Raw genomic sequence first — 22,299 nt, 5'->3', positions numbered from 1 at the left:
TGATTTCTCCGCAGTGATTTCAAGAAGGGACCAGAATCCCTCAAGCAATTCTATCGGACGCTGGGGCTCCATGTCTCACCTAGCAGGACTGGTCGTGGGGCACAGGGTGGGCTCGAGCCACACTTCTCAGAGGTGGGTGTGGTATCAGAAGCGACACGGGTGGGAAGCTGTTCCAATACGTGCTGGGCCCCACCCCCAGAACCTCCCCAGGAGGCGGGGTCTCTGAGAAGGCCTGAGGGGACATTCCCAGGCACTTCGAGAGCCCTCTTCTTGAAAGACTGTCAGGCACAGGCCATGGGGAGGCTCACAAAACTGTTTATTTTCCCCCCCATGATAAGGAAGGACGTATGCAGGTGCCGAGAAAGTCCAGCCATTCCCCTGGTGAACACGCACGGCTCGCACACAAACCTAACAGGCTGTGCCTGTCCCTTTTCTGTTTCAACAGAACCGTAGGGCACCTTCTAAGTGCTCCCCGGGGCATCGTGTTATGCAGCTTCTGGGCAGAACTGGTCATACCTGCTACTCTACCGCAGCCCCATCGTTGGGCGTAAAACACCCGATTGGCCAAAAAAAAAAAAAAAAAAAAAGTACCAAACGTCAAATTTCGTACAGTCAGTGCAAGAACGGGTTTTCTCTCGGCATCTGGACTGGCTGCCCCCCGAAAAACGCCCTTCCTTCCTGGGTCCTTGGCAAGGCCCAGCCCGCAGGCAGAGAAAGGAGCAAACGTTGACCTCTGCATGAAGAAAATAATACTAACAAGCAAGGTTTTCAACAAACCGTTGAGTAATTGGGCTCGCTATTTAAATACCGAAACGCAGGAGATGAACTTGTTCCTCTGGCCGCAGCTTAATACGTGCGGGCCTGACATTACAAACAAAAACTTAAGAAAGCTCGGCAGGGCAGGGCGGGCACGGTGGCCGGAGCAAGGACTTGGCCCGGAGGCGTGGCGGCGCCAGGACGGGCCCTCAGAACCAGTACTCGGAGACGAAGATGTGCACGTTGACGACGTTTCGGTGGGACACCACCCCCCCGACCACGTAGTTCATCTCCAGCTTCAGGACGGCATGAAACGGGCCCACGATGGGCCGTACTTGGCGCACGACACCTGGGGAGAGAACGGAAGGCGTCTTAGACCGCGTCGAGCCCCGCTCTGAGCCGGACGCCGGAGGCCCCTGCGTGGCATAGGACGGTGGGCTCACCGCGGTCATTTTCCTGACGGGGGATGCGAAAGAGCCCGGAAGAGGGCCTGTCGTGGAGCGGGCACCCAGGACACAGCTGTCCCTCCCTGGACCAGGGGAGGGACCACACGAAGGCCATGACTGGAGGCCTCCTCCCCTGTGCCTGGCCACCTCCCTGTCTCCGGGCCCTGCCGGCACCTCCTCGCCTCTGCGGGACGGCCAAAGGCCCAGAGAGAACTCTCCCGCACTCTGGGACGAGACACATGAGGCTAGGGTGGGCGTGGAAAGACTGCAGCCCTCTCTGGGCCTCCGATCCCTCAGGGAGCAAATGACACCATGTGACCCCGTGCTTCTGCACCGCGTGATCCGGGCGACCCAGCACAGCGTCTGCCCGAGATGCGCAGGGCGACCTCCCCGCCAGACCGAGGGCTCCCCTCTTCACCTCCCCACGCATTCATGCCTTCTCCCGTAGGCACCAGGAGCTGTTCTCAGTGAGACAGAGAAAATAATAGAATCCTGGCTTCAAAGCCGGTGGAGGATCTAAGTAAGTGCAGGGCTGAGAGAAGTCCAGCAGGGGAGAATGGAGGAGGTGAAGTCTGGGGGAGTCAGGGAGGGCTTCTTGGAGGAGGCGTTCCTCCCGACAGACGAAGCAACGCAAGCAAAGTCTGCAGGCTCGTTGAGCCTCAGTCCCTGCAGGGGACTTTCTCCATCCCACCTGTTCTGATGCTAGGACTTGTCCAAGGTCATGTGATATGGGGGGGGTGGCGGCTCCCTGGAAGTACTCTAAGGCCACTTCTGTGGCTGATCTGCAGCTGAAGGCCGGGGTGGGAAGCGTGGGCTGGCACCTGCCAGTCACGTGACCCAGAGCAAGCTTGGAGCCTGAAGTTCCACAACCACATGCTGAGAATTCGCCACTGATTGTCTGCGGCATCGACTGCTGATTCCGGGCTGGTTTCTACAAACATCCCTGCCGCCGACTTAGGAAGCACGCACGAGGCAGCGCGGTGAGGCCGCTGGGGCCCACGTAGAAGGCTGGGGAAGGCCTCCCGCACCAGCGCTGGCTCCCGGTCAGGAACACCAAGTTCATGCTCAGAAGGGGAATTTGGGAGTGCCATCCCCCCTTTCGCTCTCTGGGCTTGTGTTTCAAAAATGAAATGCCCAGCAGCCGGCGTGGGATTCCAGGCTATTCTAAGTAAACAAGGGCTTCAGCTCTGATGGAGAGATATTCTGCAGGCTGTCGGCACCCTTTCTCTGCCCCTGCCGGGTGGTGACATTGTAGCTTTGTCCTGGGTGAACGCCCACGAACATCTTCAGCTCGCTGCTGAAGACGTGGGCTTGTCACCACCCTCCGTGTGCCAGCGGCCCCTGATGACCCGGCCACTCCCACCCACCCCTCCCAGGGTACAGAGTCTGGGCCAGCTCAGTGGGGGCTCACAGGTGCTGAGTCAAGCATGCTTCCCTGTTCCCCCCACCCCTGCCCCAGGCAGTCCAGCACCCGCTGTGCCCTGATCAGTGTCACCTTCTCCTCCCTCCTGGCCTCAGCCCCACAGTGGTGCCCACCAGCCTCAGGGGCCTGGGTTACCTGTGGACGTCACCCGTCCTTGGGGCTGAGGTTAAGACTACGCTCCCAGTACTCAAGAGTTTCCAGATCTTCAAGGAAGAGGTGAGAGGCTGGGGGAGCCTGAGAACTATTTTTTTTTTAATGTTCATTTATTTTTGAGAGAGAGAGACAGTGTGTGGGTGGGGGAGGGGCAGAGAGCGAGGGAGACAGAGAATCCAAAGCAGGCTCCAGGTTCTGAGTTGTCAGCACAGAGCCCGACGCGGGGCTCGAACCCACAAAGCATGAGATCATGACCTGAGCCGAAGTTGGTGCTTAACCGACTGAGCCACCCAGGCGTCCTATATTACATAGGTATTATATAATGCCAAATATATAACTACATAATATGAAATATGTAAATATACTTATTTAAAATACGTTAAAATCTAACATATATAAATATTATGTATAAATATATAGTCGTATATTTTAAATTTATATAAACTTACACATATCTGTATATCTTATTTTATGTAGATATGTTTATGAATGTTACATAAAACATATAAAATGTACTTATCACAAATTTATATGTAAAATATAAATACTATCAAATAATGACGCACACACATTTGAACAGCATTAACAGTTCAGACCCACAGAAGTTTCCGATGTGCCTGCGTGTGCCAAGCGCTGGGCTACGTAAATCTGGAGAGAACATGATGGGCTGTCCTGTGGCTCAGTGTGGGCACAGAGAACAGCAGTTACGGCCCCAGAAGGGTTGGTTAACTTTCCTGGGTCTGAATTTCCCCTTCTGTGAAACACGGATTAAAAATAGCAACCTTCGGGGCTGTGTGAGTGGCTCAGTCAGTTTCATGGGTTTGAGCCCCGCATCGGGCACCACGCTGACGGTGCAGAGCCTGCTCGAGATTCTCTCTCTCCCTCTCTCTCAGCCCCTGTCTCAGACGCTGTCTCTCTCAAAATAAATAAATAAGCTTAAACATAAAAATAGCAACCTTCAAAATCAGAAACAGAACGAGCACGAGCGTACCCTCTACCTCCTCAGAAATGACTCGCGGCGGCAAAACGCATCCCATTTCCAATTTAAATGTGATCTGATTTTCAAAGGACGGCTGAACTCTTGCAGGATGGAAAAAGAGGGCAAGTGTTGAGTATTCTTATTGGGTTGATTTCAAAACGTACTGAAAGGAAGGCCCCAAATGTGTAGAACTCGTCTGCATCTAAGTCCATCACACGCGCTGTTGGAGGTTTGATTTCTGTGAGGCAGCGCCTCGCCCGTGGCTCGGGCCGCAGCTGCGCACAGAGACCAAAGAACCAGGGAAGGAAGCCAGGGGCTGCCTGAGTGAAAGGGACACTGGGAAGGGCCAGGGAGGAGGGGGCCTGACTTCTGATGCAGGTCACATGCAGAGTCGGGATTTTGCAGAATCTTCCCATTTAACGAGAAAAGTGATTGATTAAGGTGGCACAAATATTCGTGCTGCAAGTGTGAAACAAGAAATCCCAAGTGCACAAGCGGGGCTCAGGAGTGTGCCCCTTGCCTTCCTCCCACCCTCCAACCAGAAGGAGCTTCTCGATCCCTTCCCTGTGACCTAATGTCAACACCGAATCTCCACCTCTATCCATAATCCCTGCTAACCCAGGGCTCCCTTTGCAGGCCACACCCATTCTGTGCACTAGCTCTACTTCTGCTCTGGTTTGGGTGGACACGTTCCCTCCATTCCCAGAGTCGTTCAGGCTTGAGTTCAACCTCCTAGTTCTCCCTTTGACCGAGCCCAGGCTTTCTCCTGCTATTACCTTTTTCTTCACAGCTTTCCTACCCATCCATCCATCCATCCACCCATCCTCCATCCATCCATCCATCCACCCACCCATACCCATCCACCTATCCTCCATCCATCCATCCATCCATCCATGTGCCCATCCACCCACCCATCCACCCACCCATCCATCCATCCATTCATCCATCCATCCATCCACCCATCCATCCACCCATCCTCCATCCACCCACCCATCCTCCATCCATCCATCCACCCACCCATACCCATCCACCTATCCTCCATCCATCCATCCATCCATCCACCCACCCATCCATCCATCCATGTGCCCATCCACCCACCCATCCACCCACCCATCCATCCATCCATTCATCCATCCATCCATCCATCCATCCACCCATCCATCCACCCATCCTCCATCCACCCATCCATCCATCCATCCACACACTCATCCACCCATCCACCCACCCATACCCATCCACCTATCCTCCATCCATCCATCCATCCACCCACCCATCCATCCATCCATGTGCCCATCCACCCACCCATCCATTCATCCATTCATCCATCCATCCATCCATCCATCCATCCATCCACCCATCCATCCATCCATCCACCCATCCATCCACCCATCCATCCACCCATCCATCCACCCATCCCCCACCCATCCTCCATCCATCCACCCACCATCCAACCATCCATCCATCTATCCATCCGCCCATGCACCCATCCATCCATCCTCTCATCCACCCAACAGAGGGCATTCTGCACAGAGCAGGTTTAAGGAAGATTCCACAGACATTCCATTGGATTTTGAGAAATAATTACAAGCCTAGGAAGCACGAAGGACATGTGCAAACCCCAAAAGTATGATGGTTCAGGCCAGTTCTGGGAACAGTGTCAGTCCTGGGGAGAGACAGGCAGACGAGGCTGAGGAGGTGGTCAAGGCTGTTCCTGGGACCTCCCACCCCGTCAGTCTTGCAGAACCAGGAATCTGGGTCTGCAGCCGTCTCCTGGCTTCCTCCCCACCACTGGTCCAGAGGAGTGTGCATTCAGAGCCACCAACAGCCCTCCTACTGCACAGAAACCAGGGAGGGACTAGAGACACACGGTGCCCATCCGTGTCACCACTGAGATCGGAAAGCCTCCACCGGGGCTGGTTCCAGCCATCGACTTGATTCTGCAGGTATGATATTGGCATCTGTCATGTGCCAGGCCCTGGGGACCAGCTGGACTGCTCACGTCCTCTTTCATGAAGCCTCCCTAGCCCTGGGAGTAGCCGGTACCCCGCTCTCCCTCGGCCGTAACGCCACATCTGCCCACCGCGGTCACAGCCAGCTCCCCTTTCTGGGGCACATCTGCACTTTGTTCTTCTCTGTCCCTGCTGTCCCCAGCACAGGGCCTGGGGCAGGACAGAGCAGGAGCTCCGTCACGATTACTGAGTGGGATGAAGGCAGAGGAAGATGAGACGTCAGTCCCTGGGGTCCCCCACCATCTAGCAAGGAAGACGAAACTCCGTCCTGAAGGGAAGAGGGGCCACGGAAAACTCATGACCACCCTGGCAACAAAAGGCAGGCCAAAGGGAGAGGCACGTTTCCGTCTTGCCTGGTATGTCCACCTTACCTGCCGGGGTGTTTACCTCCTCAGCTTTCCAGAGCCCCAGAAAAAAAAAAAGGGCCACGGTGCCGAGTTCAACGGTGTTACTCTTCCAAATCCTCGTCCTTGGCATTTCTGCTTCGGGTGTCAGACGTTGCTGGTATTCCTTGGCGTGTCTGTGCCTCCTAACGATATAATTAAGCCTTTTTTTCCCCCCTTTGAAAACTGTGGGCCCCCTCGGGCACTTCACCTTCATGTCTCGTCTCCGGTTTGTAAATTGCAGCTGACGTGCTGGGATCCAGGAGCCCGGCGACGTGAGGCACACGGGTCCGATGGGGGACCTTCGTCACCTCGTGCGGTCTGGGGTCTGCATTCCTGGCCCTTGAAGCCACTGCCCCTCAGCCTCTGCTGCTTAGTTGGCCCTTGACTGTCCACCAGGTGTTGGGAAGGATGCGCGAGTCCCGTGTCCCTGACACGAGACGCCGGTCTGTAAAGAGACCTGCCGTCGGCGGCCTTGGGTTCCCCTGCTGGTTCCTCGCTGACCAGCGGCGTGACCTTGTGTAAGTCGCCATCCTTTCTGAAGCTCAGCCTTCAACCCAGAAGTCCTGTGATTCTAACTGACCGAGTGTAATCGGAGAGCACGTGGAAGAGGGTTTTAACAAGCAACGTGATGAATCAAGAGGCTCCCGTGACTATCTCACGTCAGTGGAAGTTAACTGTGCTTTTTAAAAGAGATTCAGGTTAGAAAAGACAGAGGTAAGAGTCACCTGTGGACGTAGCAAAGAGTGAGAAGCTGTCGCTACTTGAAACCACGTGATAGTCATTTGCTTACTTGGTGACTATCGGTCTCCCCGCTGCCCTCTGAGTCTGGAGGCCAAGGGCACGTCTCTCTTGGCCGTTCTTGTATCTCTGGTTTGTGGGACACTTCGTCCCGCTTTGAACCTGACACATAGGTGGCGCTTAACCAACACTTGCTGGATGGATGAATGAATGAATGAATGAATGAACGAACTGAACACCAAAGCACTAAGCACAATCTGTAAGGTTGAAAATGATCACCCGGAAAGGAGACTGTCGGGGGAGAACGCACAGGAAAGGGGGACAAGCGAGAGCCAGGCTTCACTGTCCGGCCTGGGCAGCTGCCACGCGGAGCCAGAAGCAGGGAGGAAGGCGGGGCGCCGGCCCGTGAGGACGAGGTGCCGGGGCCACGACCCAGGAGCTCAGAGGAGAGCCACGAGCTCTTGCCAAACACAAACGCGACAGCAACGGGGAAGGAGCACATCATCACCCGCGTCTCAGGGAAGTTTCCTTGGTAGAAATAATGATCCCCGCAGACGGGGATTAACAGCACAGACCAACGGCAAAAAGGAAAACTCGAGAAAACGAAGATATACTGCTGGTACAGACAAAGAGAAAAAACTACCATGTGGGGCGCCTGGCCGGCTCAGTCAGTGGAGCATGAGACTCTTGATCTCAGGGTTACGAGTTCGAGTCCCCACGTTGGGTGTAGAGACAACTTGAAGAAACAAAACAAAACAAAACAAAACTAGAGCATGGATGGGCTGGGAGAGGGAACAGAGCCGGCCAAGGGGAAGGGACATGGGGGGATCCCACATGCCCGTGGCTTCTTGGGTCCTCACCATACTGCTGTCGGGAACAGACATCACCTCCCTTCCCCAGGGGGAGGGGAGTGGGCTCTGAGAGCCCAGATGCCCCAGGTCACAGGCTCACAGGTCCAGATGCCCCGCCAGCTGGGACTGACCCCGAAGCCCAGCCCTTCCCATCCCACTGTGTCTCCTCCCCCCTCACGGTGCTGCATGATGTGGAGGAAGCTTCCGGAATGTGCTTTCCCTGGCTGAGTCACACACATAGGGCAAACCTGGCAGAAAGGAATGAACCATGAAGCAGTCACATAAGTAGTCGGCAAGGAAGGAACGGAGCTCCCGCAGCCCTGACTTCTCGCCCCGAGAAACACCCAGGCAGGTGCTTGCGGGGAAGGGGGACAGGTGTCTGGGCTCCATATTTAAAATGCCAAATGGCAGGGAGCCTGGGTGGCTCAGTTGGTTAAGCATCTGACTTCGGCGCAGGTCACGATCTCATGGTTTGTGAGTTCGAGCCCCGCGTCGGGCTCTGTGCTGACAGCTCGGAGCCCGGAGCCTGCTTCGGATTCTGTGTCTCCCTCTTTCTCTACCCCTCCCCTGCTCACTCTCTGTCTCTCTGTCTCTCTCTCTCAAAAATAAATAAACATTAAAAAAAATTAAAATACCAAATAGCTCCGAACATGTCTCAGCAGAACTCACCGTCCGTATTTCTTGATCATTACAAATGTGCCCCCGCCACAGGCCTCCCGTGAGCTAAGGCAGCTCCCCAGAGCCCCCTTGCCCTCCAGGAGAAATCTGGAAAGAAATGCCGCTCTGCATAGACCTGCCTTCCCCCTCGATGCGGAAGCTGACGTCTCTGCAGCACTTGTGAATGTGCTCGCGAAGCCCATTCCCATCTACCCTCTCGTCCTCCTGTGTCAGCCTCGTTAGTCCTGGAGGAGAACACGGGCTCAGCGCGGTGAAGTGAGTCAGGTCTGGGCATCGGGGAGCCAGCCCTGGGCCACCGCCCCTTCCACCGAGCTGCGTGGCCCGCAGGAGGAAGAGAAGGCCTGGTGCTTTTCTGGAAGGGATTGGCCATCTAATGTACTGACCTGCACCGACTTGGCCAAAAGTGTGCCCTTGAAGGGAGGGATGGGCAATCCTTTCCTGCCCCTCCCACCTGCCTGCTGGGGTCCTGCTGCCCCAGACCCAAGCTCGCCAGCCGCTCGGATCTCCCCAGATGCCCCCTGCCCCCAAATCCACCGGCCTCCTCCAGCCTCCAGAGAACGAGAGACTGGAGGTCAACAGGCGCCTGGCTTCCAACCCTGACGCGCGTTCACTACGCAGGCGGACGAAGCCCATCCACGGGAGTTTCCAGACCCTCCTGTCCGCTCCAGCCCCAGCCCCACCCTACCTCAGGCCAGGCCTGACCTTCCAACACCTTCCTCCTCACCCCCAATGCACTCCCCGGCTGCGGCCACAGCCGGCCTCCTAGAACGCAAGTTCTGGGCTCGTGCGAGGCTCTGGCACACATCGCATCCCACCCACCCCAGCCCCCGGCTCCCAGCGGGTGTGGAGCACACACCTTGATCAGGCCCCCACGCCCTGTCCGGCCTGACTTCTCGGCACTCTCTGCTCCGGCCACGCCGAGCCCCTCGCAGTCCCCCCAGGATGAGCAAAGGCTACGGAAGGGGCAGGGTGCACACAAGTCTTGCCGACGTGACTTAGCATTAAAGACCCGGGGACCCCAGACACAGACAAGTCCTGCCCTCCACTTTCCAGAGGGCAATACAGCACCACCCTCCTCCTTCAGAGGCAGCCAAGGCCCCGAGGAATTCGAACGCCGGCCGGGTGGGCACCTGTCGGGTACAGAAAGGGTACCCCAGGCCCCAGCAGCTGACTGCGGCGCGTGCCCTCTCTTCTTTATTCCTTCGGCAAGCACGGAGCCCCGGCTCTGGGCAGGCAGCGCGCCCGGTGCCGCGGTTACGAACACCGACCGGTGCTGGTGTGGGGCCCCCCGCCGAAGTCAGACACAGATGGTGGGGTGGCGAGGCTGGGAAAGTAAGCAAAGAGGCTCCGGGAGAAGTGCTCACCCCAGACGGGGCCCCGGGAGCTCGTGGAAACTTCAGCAGGGAGTCAGTCTCGGCTGGACGTTGAAGGACCGGCCAGAAGAGCTTGGGGTGGGGGGTGGTTTGCTCAGACATGTGGAGGCAGAGGAATTTCAGGGCTGGGCTGGACCTCAAAGAGCAGGGCTTTGCCCGGCCCGAGGTCACACAGGAAGGTCACGGCCCAGGAGCCCCACGTGGAGTCCCAACACCCCGCGTGCCCTCCTGAGTCCGTGCCTCCGTTTCCTCATCCGGAGATGCGGTGAGTCTCCTAGAGGTTCTGCAAGAGGCATCTGGAACGTGCCGGACGAGGGAGGGTCACAGCTGTGGGTCTGACGGCAGCGATGACCAGGACGCCACTTGGGGGTCGCCGGTCTCGGCCACGGAGCGGACGTTCCTCGCAGGGCCCTTCTGGAAACACCCGACATCAAGGCTGCAGGCAACGCTCTTCGCGATCATGGGTGATGGGGGGTGTCTGCGTCCTGTGCGTATTTATGGCTGTCAGCCGAGGCTTTGGAAGATTCGGGTCGTCACCACACTTTCCTTCGGACGTCGCACAACATGCCTCTGCGGCCATTTGGCTTTGTTCTTGCTTTTGTTTTAAAACGGGGAACAATTTACGAACACGCCCGGTGATATCAAAGACTTTCCCCCACAAAAGCGCACGACAGCAGCGGTAGGAGAGAGTCGCAAATCATCCTGGCCGGACACAGACGGTCCCCGGGAGAACCTCGGGGGACACGAAGGGGCTGCTCTGGGCTCACTCTAGCCCCGTGGTGACACTGAAGTGGGCAGGTCTGTGTGGTCCTGCAGCCTGCCGGCCCCGGGGGGCCTCCTCGCGCATGCGGGGGTGTGCACACGCGCACGTGTGATGGAGCGGGCCTTGCACAGATGAGCCCCTGCCTCGTGCAGTTCATGTCAAGCCAGGCAAGGACCCACGGGGCCATGACCGCCGCGTGCCCGCCGCAAGCACGGGCATCTCTCTGCTCCCATTCACAGCAGATGATCTTCTAGATTTTCTAGAAGGAGCCTCCGGCGCTCCTGCCCAGAGTGTCTCCCTTCCACTGTGTCCACGGGGACGGCCTGGCCGAGGTCACCAGGGGCCTGGGTGTCACCAAATCCAGTGGGTACGCCTGTCCTCCCGCAAACGCCCTTCCCTCTCCCGGGACATCAGGGCTCCAGGCTCGCCTGCTCTCCCCCACCTTGAGCGTGAGGGCTGTGGCGCCCCGTCCCGGCGGCTTCTGTGTCCACACTCGCTCCCACGGCGAGCTCGCAGGGTCCACACGCTAACGTCTCCCAGGCTCATCGATCACCACTTCTCACTGCCGCGGGGCTGTGGCGCCTCGATCCCCAGGTTCTGAGTGAACTCCTGGCCTCCTCCAAGCTGCCACGTCACGGCCTTCCCGTCTCGGCAGACGGCAACACCGATCTCCTCTCTTCAGGGCCAAAATCTGTGAGCTTATCCACCCACACCCAACGGGTGAGCAAAACGTGGCACTCCCCTCCAATTTCGCCCCGAATCTGTCTCCCTCTCACGCCTTCCGCTGGACCCACGTGGCCGAAGCCACTGCTGCCTCAGTCCGGGCTGCTGTGAGAGTCCCAGAGGGAGACTTAAGGCGTTAGGTCACCTCACTCTTCACCTTGAGACCCTCACGTGGCTCCCAGCTCACCCAGTGCCAAAGCCAGAGGCCTCACAACAGCCTCAAGGCCCTGCCCCACCAGCCACCAGCTCCTGCCTGGGCTTAGCCACACTGGCCTCCTTGCTGCGGCTCAAACACACCAGGCTCACCTCTGCCCCAGGGACTTTGCACGTGCGGTTCCCTCCGCCTCAGGGACTTCGCATATGCTCTCTTCCCCACATCTCTGTGTGGCTCTTTGCCTCAGCTCCTCGGGGTGTTAGACGACTGTCTCCACCAGATTTAAAGTGGCTCTTCCCCTCCACACCCCACCCGCCCCCTCCTCCCCTCCAGCCCTCTGTGTAGCCCTCACCACCCGCTGACTGTGAACGTATTCTGCTTGTTTCTTTCTGCGCCTCCCCTCTGGAATAAAATGAGTTTCTCGCAAGGATTCACATCTGTCCGTCTGTCTTGGTCACTGCCGTGTCCCCTGGACTAGGACCTACCCCCGCAGGACACAGACGTTATTTGCTGGAAGAAGGGATATGAGAACAGTCCCAAAGGGCCTATCCGGGGTGCTGTGGGGGTGCGGGGCGGAGTAGCTCAATACTCTGCCTGCAGGGGTGCGGAGGGCGTGCAAGAGGCGATGACCCTGCCCTGGGCTTTGAGGGATGGGTAGGAGTTTACCCAGAGGAGAAAGAGCTGAACGTCATGGCTGAAGTCTGGAAGAAGAGAGAGGCCACGGAGTGTCTGGGGTCTGAGGCCTGGGCTGGTGTGGCTTGCGCACAGTGGGGGGAGGGGAAGGGACAAGAGTGCTGAGCGCCGAGGAGGACAGGGACAGGTCTAGGCTGAGGACGTCTCTCCAGCCGGGGAGGAGGGGTTTAAAAGCCGGCAGTCCCAGCCACAACTGGCCGTGGGGGGGTCCCTGGCTCCCGGCTTTCAGAGCCAAGTGGTTAGAGCACCTTTTGCTGAGAGGAGAGGACACTTGACCAGGCTCAGCGGGTGCCCGCGGGACCGTGCAGCCAGGTACAGGTGGAGGCCGTCTGTCACAAGCAGCCCCATGTGACACACGGTCCAGGTGCGGGTGGGGTCGTGAGGCCGGACGAGGCTCGCGAGAACAGCATCTCGGGGTCCCAGGACCCACAGCTGGCCTTCTCAGGAAGTCACAAGGGGGTCCTCTGTCCCCACGTGGTCCCTGCCCTCAGTCCACCAGCCCCAGTCCCGGCCGATCGCTGGAATCCCGCCCTGCACCAGGCGCCGGGCTGGGCCCTCTGGGTGACCCGGGGTTCACGGACACACGTACTTCCCACCTCTCGCCCCTCTCTGAGCCCTCTGTGACACCATGACACCGCTGTGACCCTGCTGCCTTCCACCTGCTCTGCGTGTCTGGACAGCAGTGACCTGAGGCCTTGGTCCGTGGGGACCAAGCAGGCGCGGGGGCGGGAACTCACAGACGCCCCCAGGCCGGCGAGTCTCCGGGCACCTTGGCCCACCAGCAGGGCCGGTGTCTTGAGTTTTGTCTCCTTCCACCCTCCTGCCGGGGCCGGGACAGTCCCACCCACGGCGGCCCCACGCGCAGGAACACAGAGCTGTCCGGCCCACCGAGCTCTCAAGCCGCACCATCAGCTGAGACTCACCACGAAGCCTGTCCGGGGGCTCAGACGCGAGGCTCCGTGTGGCCTTCTCTTGTGTCCTCCTCCCTACCACGCTGTCCCCTCCCTCCCCGAGGTGGCCGCAGAGGGGGCCGCTCGTGTGGGCGGCAACCTTGGACTTTCCCCGGCCGAGTCCTGGGCTGCTGGCTTGAGTTTGGTCCAGAAAGCTGAGCTGGGGGGTGGAATGGGGAGGTCCCTCCTGGGGCGGAGGCCCTGAGTGCAGGACAAATGCCTAGCATGCCCCTTGGGGCCACTGAGGCAGCCCGGGCAGGAACAGGGCGGTGTCCTGCTGTTCCCCGTGGCCCCTGCGTGCCTCGCTCGGGTGGACTCAAAAGCACTGAGCCCCAGTGAGCCCTCTGGGGGCCCGGCGTGAGCCTGGGGGAGCTCCGGGGGGCATCACCAGCTGTGCGATGGGGCGCCTCTGAGAGTCTGTGCCTGTGAAATTGGGGGTTGAGAGCCCCCAACCCAGCCGCCCTTTCGTATGGTTACGCGGTCAGGCATAGCGCTGGGCCCGGTGCCTTCACCCCATCTCTGCTCCACAGGATCCCAGCACAGGGGACACAAGAAGTGTCTGTGCCTCTCAACTCCATCCCGTCCCCTCCGAGGGACCCCCCCCCCCCCCCTCCACCTCCTACTTCCCTCAATGAGGCCTCCAGCCTCAGGGTGAAGTCAGGCCGCAGCCCATCCCGGGCCCAGAGGCGGCTGGGCCATCACCCTGGGAAACAAGCTGGCTGCTGGCCAGGGTGTGGCCCTGGGGTGACAGGCGGGCTGTGCCTCCGGGAGAAGAGAGAGCGCCTAATCCCTGGGATTTGCCGTGAAAGCCGGGACCCGGCCAATCACTCGTCACCCGGCAGGGACAGCCTCGCTGTTGTTTTCAGAGGGAATTTCTGAATCTGCTCCGTAATGTGTACAGATCCCGGGCCAAGCTTTCTGAATCAGGCGGCCGGACGGGGTCAGCAGCACATGTTTAACCCCTTACGGGGTAATGATTTTAAAGAGGTGATCTGGGCCCTTGCTGGCTGGGACAAGAGATGGTGACCTGAAGCCAGATGGCTGGGTAAGCAAGCGCTTTGCTCTGAGAGAGGCCCCGGCCTGGCGGTGGGGGGGTCGGGGGAAGGGAGGACAGGGGTGCCATGAGGTTGGTATCTTTGCTCACAAGCCCTTATATCAGGGCAGCTGATGTCGTGCACTGCACACGAAAGAGGCTGCAAAGGGTACCCCCGTAGGGTTTTGCAGTGCGCAACACATTCAGCTGGACGTGGCAGCCAGGCCACGCCCCATTTCTGTCTCCCTCTGAGACAATAACAGGTACGGAGCCTACAGGAGCTCAGACGGCAGGATGCTAGGGAAGCTAAGAGGCAGCTTCGTGAAAGCAGGCTCTGTAGCTTGGGTGCAAATGCGTAGCACAGCACCCAGCCCAGGGCCCGGCCCAGGATGTTGTGCTGAATGAGCAGGGTGATTCAAGGATGACAGAACCCGGAAGGCGTGCTTCTGGCGGGCCTGCCTCGCCCGCGGAGGCCACCACGCGCTGATTCCATAAGCCCCGGGCAGCCGGAGCTGCTGTGGGGCGAACAGTCTTGGCCCGGTCCCAAGCGCCTCCCTCTGGACTGTCGTCCCGTCGGGGGGCACAAGCTCTCTCCTGCTCCAGCTCTAGGTGGCTGCCTCACAGGGGCTCATTTATCCCCTAACAGCCCACCCCGCCGTGTTCAACTCCGCTCCTACAGGGCGGTCGCTGACCCGGCCACGAAAGCGTTGTGGCAATGTCGCCGAGATGCAAACTGAGGCTCAGAGAGGTTCTGCGACCTGCCTGAGGTCGCACAGCTGTAAAGAGAGAACCGAGAAGCAAGCCCAGAACGCCTTACCCCAAGCTCAGTGCTCCGACTGTGCTCACAGAGACTCAATCCTGTCTTGCCCCCAAAAGGGCCACCCCAGCTACTGGTATTTTTCAAATGGCAAACTTGAGGGGCGCCTGGGGGGCTCAGTCGGTTAAGTGTCTGACTTGGGCTCAGGTCACGATCTCGCGGTTCATGGGTTCGGGCCCCGCGTCCGGCTCTGTGCTGACAGCTCGGAGCCCGGAGCCTGCTTCGGATTCTGTGTCTCCCTCTCTCTGCCCCTCCCCTGCTTACGCTCTGTCTCTCTCTCTGTCTGTCTGTCTCTCTCAAAAATAAACATAAAAAACATTCAAATGGTAAACTTGAAATAAGAGAAATAATCCTTATACACTCGCAAATGAAATTTAGAATGCTATTTCAGAATGAAAATGCTCTTAGTTTCCTTTAAGAGGGAAACTTATACGTATACTTATACTTATACTTATACTTATACTTATACTTATACTTATACTTATACTTATACTTATACTTATACGGGAAACACCGTATGAGGGTGTCAGCACGCCCGTCAACGCACATCACGCTTCAGCACAGACAACGTGGGAAGCGGGGACTGTCAACCCCTTTCCACGGAGAGGGATCCGGTGCCGTTGGGATGGGCTTTCTGCACACTCATTGTGCACCAGGCACTGCTGGGGGCTTTCACATAATTGTCTGATCTAATTGCATTAATGGGCGTCTATAATTAGGGCACATCCCTTCCAAACCTGACTTAGGTAACCATCTCTAGGGTGAGTGGGACGGTCACGTGACCCTCCATTCATTCAGATTTTACCAAGCAGCCGCGGTGCCGGGAGCCGGAACGGGAACGCGTTTGAGTTTCTCGGGGGCCCCAGGGGTGCCAGAGCCTCCCACGGGGCTCGGGGGCTCGGGGCAAACCAAGAACAGAGCTGGCACCTTGCGGACCTGCTCACCAGCTGCGGCTCTGACCGGCTGGCTGCAGGACCCGGGGGCGGCCCTTCCGTCATTTCTTCTCCGAACAGTGATGCCCACCCGGGGGGGGGGGGGGGGCGTCCCACGAGGCGGCACAGGGAGCGTTCACGAGTGAGGAGGACGCTCAAGGGCGTGGACTTGTAAAAGGGCTCCGTGCGCGGGTCTGAGCGAACGCACGCGTGGCCAGCCGGTGGCTTCTCCACTCGCAAGCAAAACCGGGCCGGACCTCCAGATCCTGTCCCTGGGCCCCGGGCGGCCTGGCACGGGGGACACGAGGCCGAGCCCTGATGTCAGAGGCCCATGCCTTCTCCACGCCAGCCAGCATCAAACATCTCAGAAACCAGAGCCCGCGTGCAGATTCGCGCGCATCTGACTCCACTCAGCCACCTACGCTCACACGTACGCCCCTCCACACACACTCATGCACACTTACCCCCAGGTACACTCACCCTCCCCCCCCATACACACACACACACACACACACACACACACACACACACACACACACACGCTGTCAGACCAGGGGGCTTTCCCAGAGACCAATTCACACATGGAGGAGAATCTGACTTTCGCTTCAGATTTGCAGGTTATGCTTAAGGCAAGTTTCCAGCCAGAGAGTGTCCTGCCCAGGCTGCAAACAGCCCCGCTAGGTTGCAACTGCTTTTAGGCGGTACAGCTTGGCCCAGGCTGAGTAGATCCCTCTGCAGCCTTGTGCCCCCCGCCCCCCATCAGCCCCCTGCGGGCAGATGGGGAAGCGGCAGGGTCTCCAGCAGCAGCCCCCTGCGCGGCCGCCCGTGGGAACAAGAGCGAGCGGGCCCTGGTTGGGTGAAGAATCAGAGAAGGATGTTCCAGGACCCTGTGCCCCCCCTCGGCACGGTGGTGTTTAAACCTCGCCTCTTGACCACGCAGATCGGAAGGAGTTCTTTGCTCGCAAAGGGGGGGCCCGAGACCCGAGACCCGAGACCCCATAGCCAGGAACACTGCGAGTGCTCGAGCTGGAAAGGAGATGCTTCACTGCCTCTCCTCTCTGGCTGCTGCTGATGCCGGTGGTAGAGACGCCAGCTGGTGTAGGCCAGAGTGCACAGGGCTGCACCACGCAGGCCATGGGACGGGAGGCTCTGGGGACAGGCGGCCCAGGTCCAAGTTCCGTCCTCCAATGCTCCCCAGCTGAGAGGCCCTGGCAAGCCACTTGGTCCCTCTGGCCTCAGCCTTCTCATCTGTGAAGTGGGGACAACCCCCATCGCAGGAGGCGGCAGAGGGATCTAGAAGCAGGGTGGACAGCTCAAGCCCCCCAAGGAACATCACGGACCACCGGTGGCTCCCTGTGGGCCACAGAAGTCCTGGGAGTCCCGGCCCCGTGACCCCTCCCAGCCTCGCTTCTCGCCCTCGCTGTGCATCCTCGATGCTCTGGGAGCACCAAACTGAGAGTGGTGGCTTCCCACCCCGCCTCCTGTCATGCTGCCCCCGGGGCCAAGAACGCCTCTCTGCCTGGCTTGCTCCTACTCAGCTGTCAAGACCCAACACTGGTGTTACCTCTTCCAGGAAGCTTCCCTTGACTGCTCTGTGAGGCCAGTGGGTTTGGCCTCTCCTCTGCGTGCCCAGCACATTCCACACAGCCCCGGGAGGGTCCAGTTTGGCGTCCGTCCCCCTCTCCGGGCTGGGAGCTCCCAGAGAGCGTGGGAAGAGCACCTCTCAACTATCTTAGCCTCCAAGAGCCGACCCAGGGTCTGGCCGCAGGAGGCCTCCGCGTATTTCTGGAACCACGGGGAAGGTTAGGTGATGGGGCCACGGAGCGTAGGCAGGACCTCCAGACACACAGCATTCCGTAGGAAGCATGTGATGCGTGTGCGTGCGGTTACCGGAGCCCAAACCTGCGCTTGGTGCCGTGTGGTGGCAGGTCCCTGGGTCAGTGAAGAGTGTCGTTGTTCCAAACCCCGGAACTCAGGGAGGTAACCGTGGAGAGTTGCCGCCCTGTAGGCAAGTTAGGGCGAAGGGCTGAGCGACGCTTGGGCAGAGACACTCCAGGATTCGTGTAGTGCTTGTCTTGAAGCCTCAAGGCCACCCTTCGTGAGTAAAGACCGCCCCCCACCCTTCAAACTTAGGTGGTCAAGATGTCCACGGGGCACCTGGGTGGCTCAGTAGGTTAAGCATCCGACTCGACTTCAGCTCGGGTCATGATCGCACGGTTCGTGGGTTGGAGCCCCGCATCCCTGGGCTGACAGTGCAGAGCCTGCTTGGGATTCTCTCTCTCTCTCTGTCTCTCTATCTCTATCTCTCTCTGCCCTCCCCCCCCCCCCCCCCCGCCCACCCCGCCCTCTCTCTCGAAAGAAATAAACATTAAAAAAAAAAAGGTTCGAAACACCAGCATGCTGAGTAAGGGAACGGGGCCTGGGCTACCCTTCTCGTGTTTCTCACCCGGTCACGGCCAAGCCCACCCCAGGCACCACCTCCTCCCGGCAGCATGGGCTGATGTGCCCAGGCAGGGGGACTGGGCTCTGCACCCACAGCACCTCCCACCGTGCTCTCCTGTCGCTCTCTGGGGAGTCAGCCTCCCTAGAGGCAGACACCGCATGTCCCCCGCTCAGCGCATAGTAGGTGCTCAAGAAGCATGGCAGAGCGGGCAAGCCGGTCAACTGAGCGGTCCTGGTGCCCTCCACGCCCACGGGCCTCCCCAAGCCCGGCCAGCGGGGAGCGAAGTGACTGCGGCCAACATTAGATTCCTGCAGATCTCCACCATTTAACCGTGGGAGCGGCCTGCATCTGAAGCGACAGTTCATACCTGCGTGAAACTGATCTGAGATGTAGTTTATGGCCAGGGTCTCTGAGGCCATAACACAGGGGCGGTCACAGTTCGAGCCAAAAGGTTCGTGGAAATCTCATGAGGCCCAACGCTAACGCCACGGGTACCGCGGGCACTGATTTGTTCTTCTGTGTCCGTGCTCGTTTTAGTAAAATTACAGCCTTCCCGTTAATTACGCACAGACTGAAAAACAAAACTCTCTAGTCCATCGGGGAAGGACAGTTAGCAAACCCGCCTCTTGTATTTCAGTTTATTTTGAGGGTGGGGGGGGGGGTTGGAGCTAACTACCTAGTAGTTTTAGGGCTGTTCTTATTTTAATTAATATTATTAATTATAAAGGGTGCCCACTAATGCGGTCAAATTTTAGGGATCCCACCTCACACACCAGGGGCCAGCGTAGAGGACCCCGTTAGAAACAGGAAACGTGAGGGGCGCCTGGGTGGTTCAGTGCGTTAAGCATCTGACTTGATTTAGGCTCAGGTCACCATCTCACGGTTCATGGGTTCAAGCCCCGTGTCAGGCTCTGCACTGACAGCGTGGAACCTGCTTGGGAACCTCTCTCCCTCTCTCTCTGCCCCAGCCCTACTCTCTCTCCCTCAAAATAGACTTAAAAAAAAAAAAAAAAAAGCCACCAGGAAACGTGAGATGTACCACCCAAAGTGGGCTGGGGGCCCTTTCTTGCCAGGGAGGGGTGAGGGTCTCAGGAAGCTGTTTCCCCGTGGAGCCTGTGTGTGAGCTGGGGTGGTCTTCTCAGCGTGGCCTCGGGTAAATACATGATCACCCACTGTATGTCACTGCCTGGTGGGGAACCCTCAAGTCCACGAAACGGCTACGTGGCAGCAAAAAGCTGCCAAGACCCCGTCAGTTTACCCCACTGGCCAAGGATCAGGCCAGCTGCACGCAAAATTAAAAGGTAGCTCTAAAAGGCAACTCAAGGGGCTCCTGGGTGGCTCGGGCAGTTAAGCTTCCGACTTCGGCCCAGGTCATGATCTCGCGGTTCGGTGAGTTCGAGCCCCGCGTCGGGCTCTGTGCTGACAGCTCGGAGCCCGGAGCCTGCTTCGGATTCTGTGTCACCCTCTGTCTGCCCCTCCCCTGCTCGTGCTCTGTCTCTCTCTCTCAATCTCTCTCAAAAATAAATTTTAAAAACACATTTAAGAATTTTTAAAAAGCAACTCCAGCCTAGTGCTGTCTCTAGCTCCCCCTTGGCTCTGGGGAGGCTTCCATGAGTCCCTCCCCCCATCACAGCCCCCATTCCGGGGCAGTCACCTGAAGGACCCCTTCCCCACGCAGCCCCCGACTGCAGCCAGTAGCCTGCACAGCGAACCATGAACCCGGGGCCGGATGAGGAAGGCTTTTGTAGTGGCCCGAGAATACCTCAGGCATTAATAGGGCATTTTTGCACAGGCAGAAAATGCATTTTTCATTTTTCACTGACAGCTGGTTAAGGAGGAATGCCACAGGACGGCTGCTTGGGCCTTCCACAGACAGCAGGAGCCGCCTTTATCCCCGCTAAGAACGGGCTTTTAAAGGATACGTTAGGGGAAGGCCTGGCCCTTTTAGGTTCTGGGTGGACTCAGGGCACTTTTCTTCTGTTATTCGGGGGAAGAATGAGCTCAGTGGCCTCAGGGTCCTGGCGGTCTGTACCCTTGTTATTTCTCTAGGACCCAAATTCTCAGTCACTTTGCCCAAGTCAGCCCGGGCCATCAGCGGGCTCCAGCTCCGGGTGTTCAGGGAGGACCGGGCTCCAGGCCCGCTCTGCCTCCAGCGCCCCTCACCCATGAATGGGGACAGTCCCGCCAGGTCACGGGGTTGTGGCCGGGGAGGAAACACCTGCCCCTGGGACTCACTGTAAGCCACTCCTTCAAGTGTGTGGAGACTCAGCTCAGACCACACCTCCTCCAGGAAGCCTTCCTGACCCCGGTGTCCAGTATCCGCAAAGCGCATGGCCTAAAGCGGGGAGGGGTTCAGCCAACACCTGTGAGTAGGTAGGTGTCCTTTCCCAGGTACGACAGGCAGCGGGGGGCTGCACAGTGGTTCACACTGGGCCCAGAGCCCCCGGATCCTGCTGCGCACGGCAGACAGGAGGCTTGCGTGGCTCTGGAAGACACTTTCTTCCTTTCCCAAGGACATCAAGGGTTTCTGCCTAAGACATTGCTTGAAAGAGAACAGCACCACTAAAAACAAGTTTGCAAACCCCGCCCCCCACCTCCCCGGGCCCCAAGGTGTTTCTGATGCCGGGTCCCAGGTGCTTACTTAACTCAGCTCCCTCCTTTGCCCCAGGGAGACAGTCACACCCGTCCCTGAAGGTATTTGTGAGAACCGAGCCCCGGACGGACGCGGGGTGAACACGTGGCTTGCAGGCTGCTCACACCTGGGCTCAGGGCCAGCAGCGAACCATCCAGGGCAGGTGGACACGCCTGGAGCTGCCGTGCTGTGCCCGTGTCCAGGGCCAGCATGTGCCAGCACGGCTACCCCAAGAGGCCCAGAAGCCCCCGGGGGGCACAGGAGTTATTTGGGACAGAGGCAGGGTTAAGGAAGTCCAGGGAAGAGACCCTAAGCAGAGAAATAAGGCAGCAACGATCGGGTAGGTATAGAGACGAGAGTCCAGCCCAAAACACAGCCCGGGTCCCGCCTCAGCGAGACCTTGCCATCCAGACTCCTCTGGCCTCAGTCCTCTACCCGGGAGAGGACGCTGGCACAGGCAAACTCCAGGACCCCGGCCAGATGGGCCTCCTGCAGTCACACCGAGGAGTGGAGGAAGCCGGGCCCACCCGGACGTGGAACGCATTCCCCGGGGCCAGCCCATCCCTCCTCCACGAAGCACCAGCCTGGATTCCAAAGACCAGGGCACGCGTGACCAAGTGCAGGGAGGGACAGCCGCTCTTGTCTTTGTGGCCTTATCCACATTCCATTCCCAGGGGCTCCGTTCTGTTCCCCGCTCTGCCCCGGGGCGCCGTGAGAAGGACAGCACGCCCTCTCGCCTCTCTGGGCCTCGGTTTCCCCCTCTACAAAGAGGAATCGGGAGAGATGGTCTCCAGGAGCCTCCAGGCTCCGACACGCCAAGATTTTCTGCCCCAGTGGATGGGAAGCCGAGAAACGGAGACTCCCAGGTTGATTCTGTCCGGAGGACAGATGCGGCTAGAAAAACGCGCTGGTGGGCACTGGATCGGGGCCCAGCCGCTGCCCAACCCCCTGGCTGGGGTCACCCGGGAGGGATTTAGCGGGGAACCGAAGGGGCCACCCCCTGAGAGCCCTCGCAGGCCAGAGGCTTTATCGGTGTCTTCAGTGTCAGATTTTCATGATGGGTTTGTGGGGCCGTCTGTCTCCCCGGCTGGAATGCAAAACATTCACCTGTGGACCCACACTGCCCGGCCTAGGGCCTGGCACAGACGGGGGCTCGGGGAAAAGAGCAGGAATGGAAAGAATGAACGAGTAAATCCGAAGGTTCCAGTCCTGCTCGTACGGTTCCAAGGCTGTGATTTACCCCGCGTGGAAGACACGCCCACAGGGGTGGCAGGAGGGGGCCTCCCGGGCACCGCTGTTGCAGGTGAGGCACCACCACCCCACCCAAGCGGAGCAAACCCTGACCCTGCCTCCTCCTGCCTGCCCTC

At 58.8% G+C, this 22,299-nt stretch overlaps 1 protein-coding gene across 1 annotated transcript in view; it reads right to left on the bottom strand.

The window, feature by feature from the left end:
* Window positions 1-299: 299 nt before the first annotated feature.
* FBLN1 (fibulin 1) overlaps window positions 300-22,299 on the bottom strand; it is an 86,381-nt gene continuing 64,381 nt past the window's right edge. Inside the window, exon 17 of the mRNA XM_053895837.1 lies at window positions 300-1,105. Coding sequence (XP_053751812.1) covers window positions 966-1,105 — 140 coding nt within the window. The 3' untranslated portion in view covers window positions 300-965. The remainder of the gene's footprint in view (window positions 1,106-22,299) is intronic.

Source organism: Panthera pardus, unplaced genomic scaffold (genome assembly GCF_024362965.1).
Source record: "Panthera pardus isolate Hobbes unplaced genomic scaffold, ASM2436296v1 HiC_scaffold_6, whole genome shotgun sequence".
Classification (NCBI taxonomy): domain Eukaryota; kingdom Metazoa; phylum Chordata; class Mammalia; order Carnivora; family Felidae; genus Panthera; species Panthera pardus.
Note: the sequence above shows the minus strand (reverse complement) of the source record. Positions and strands in the feature narration are given on the sequence as shown.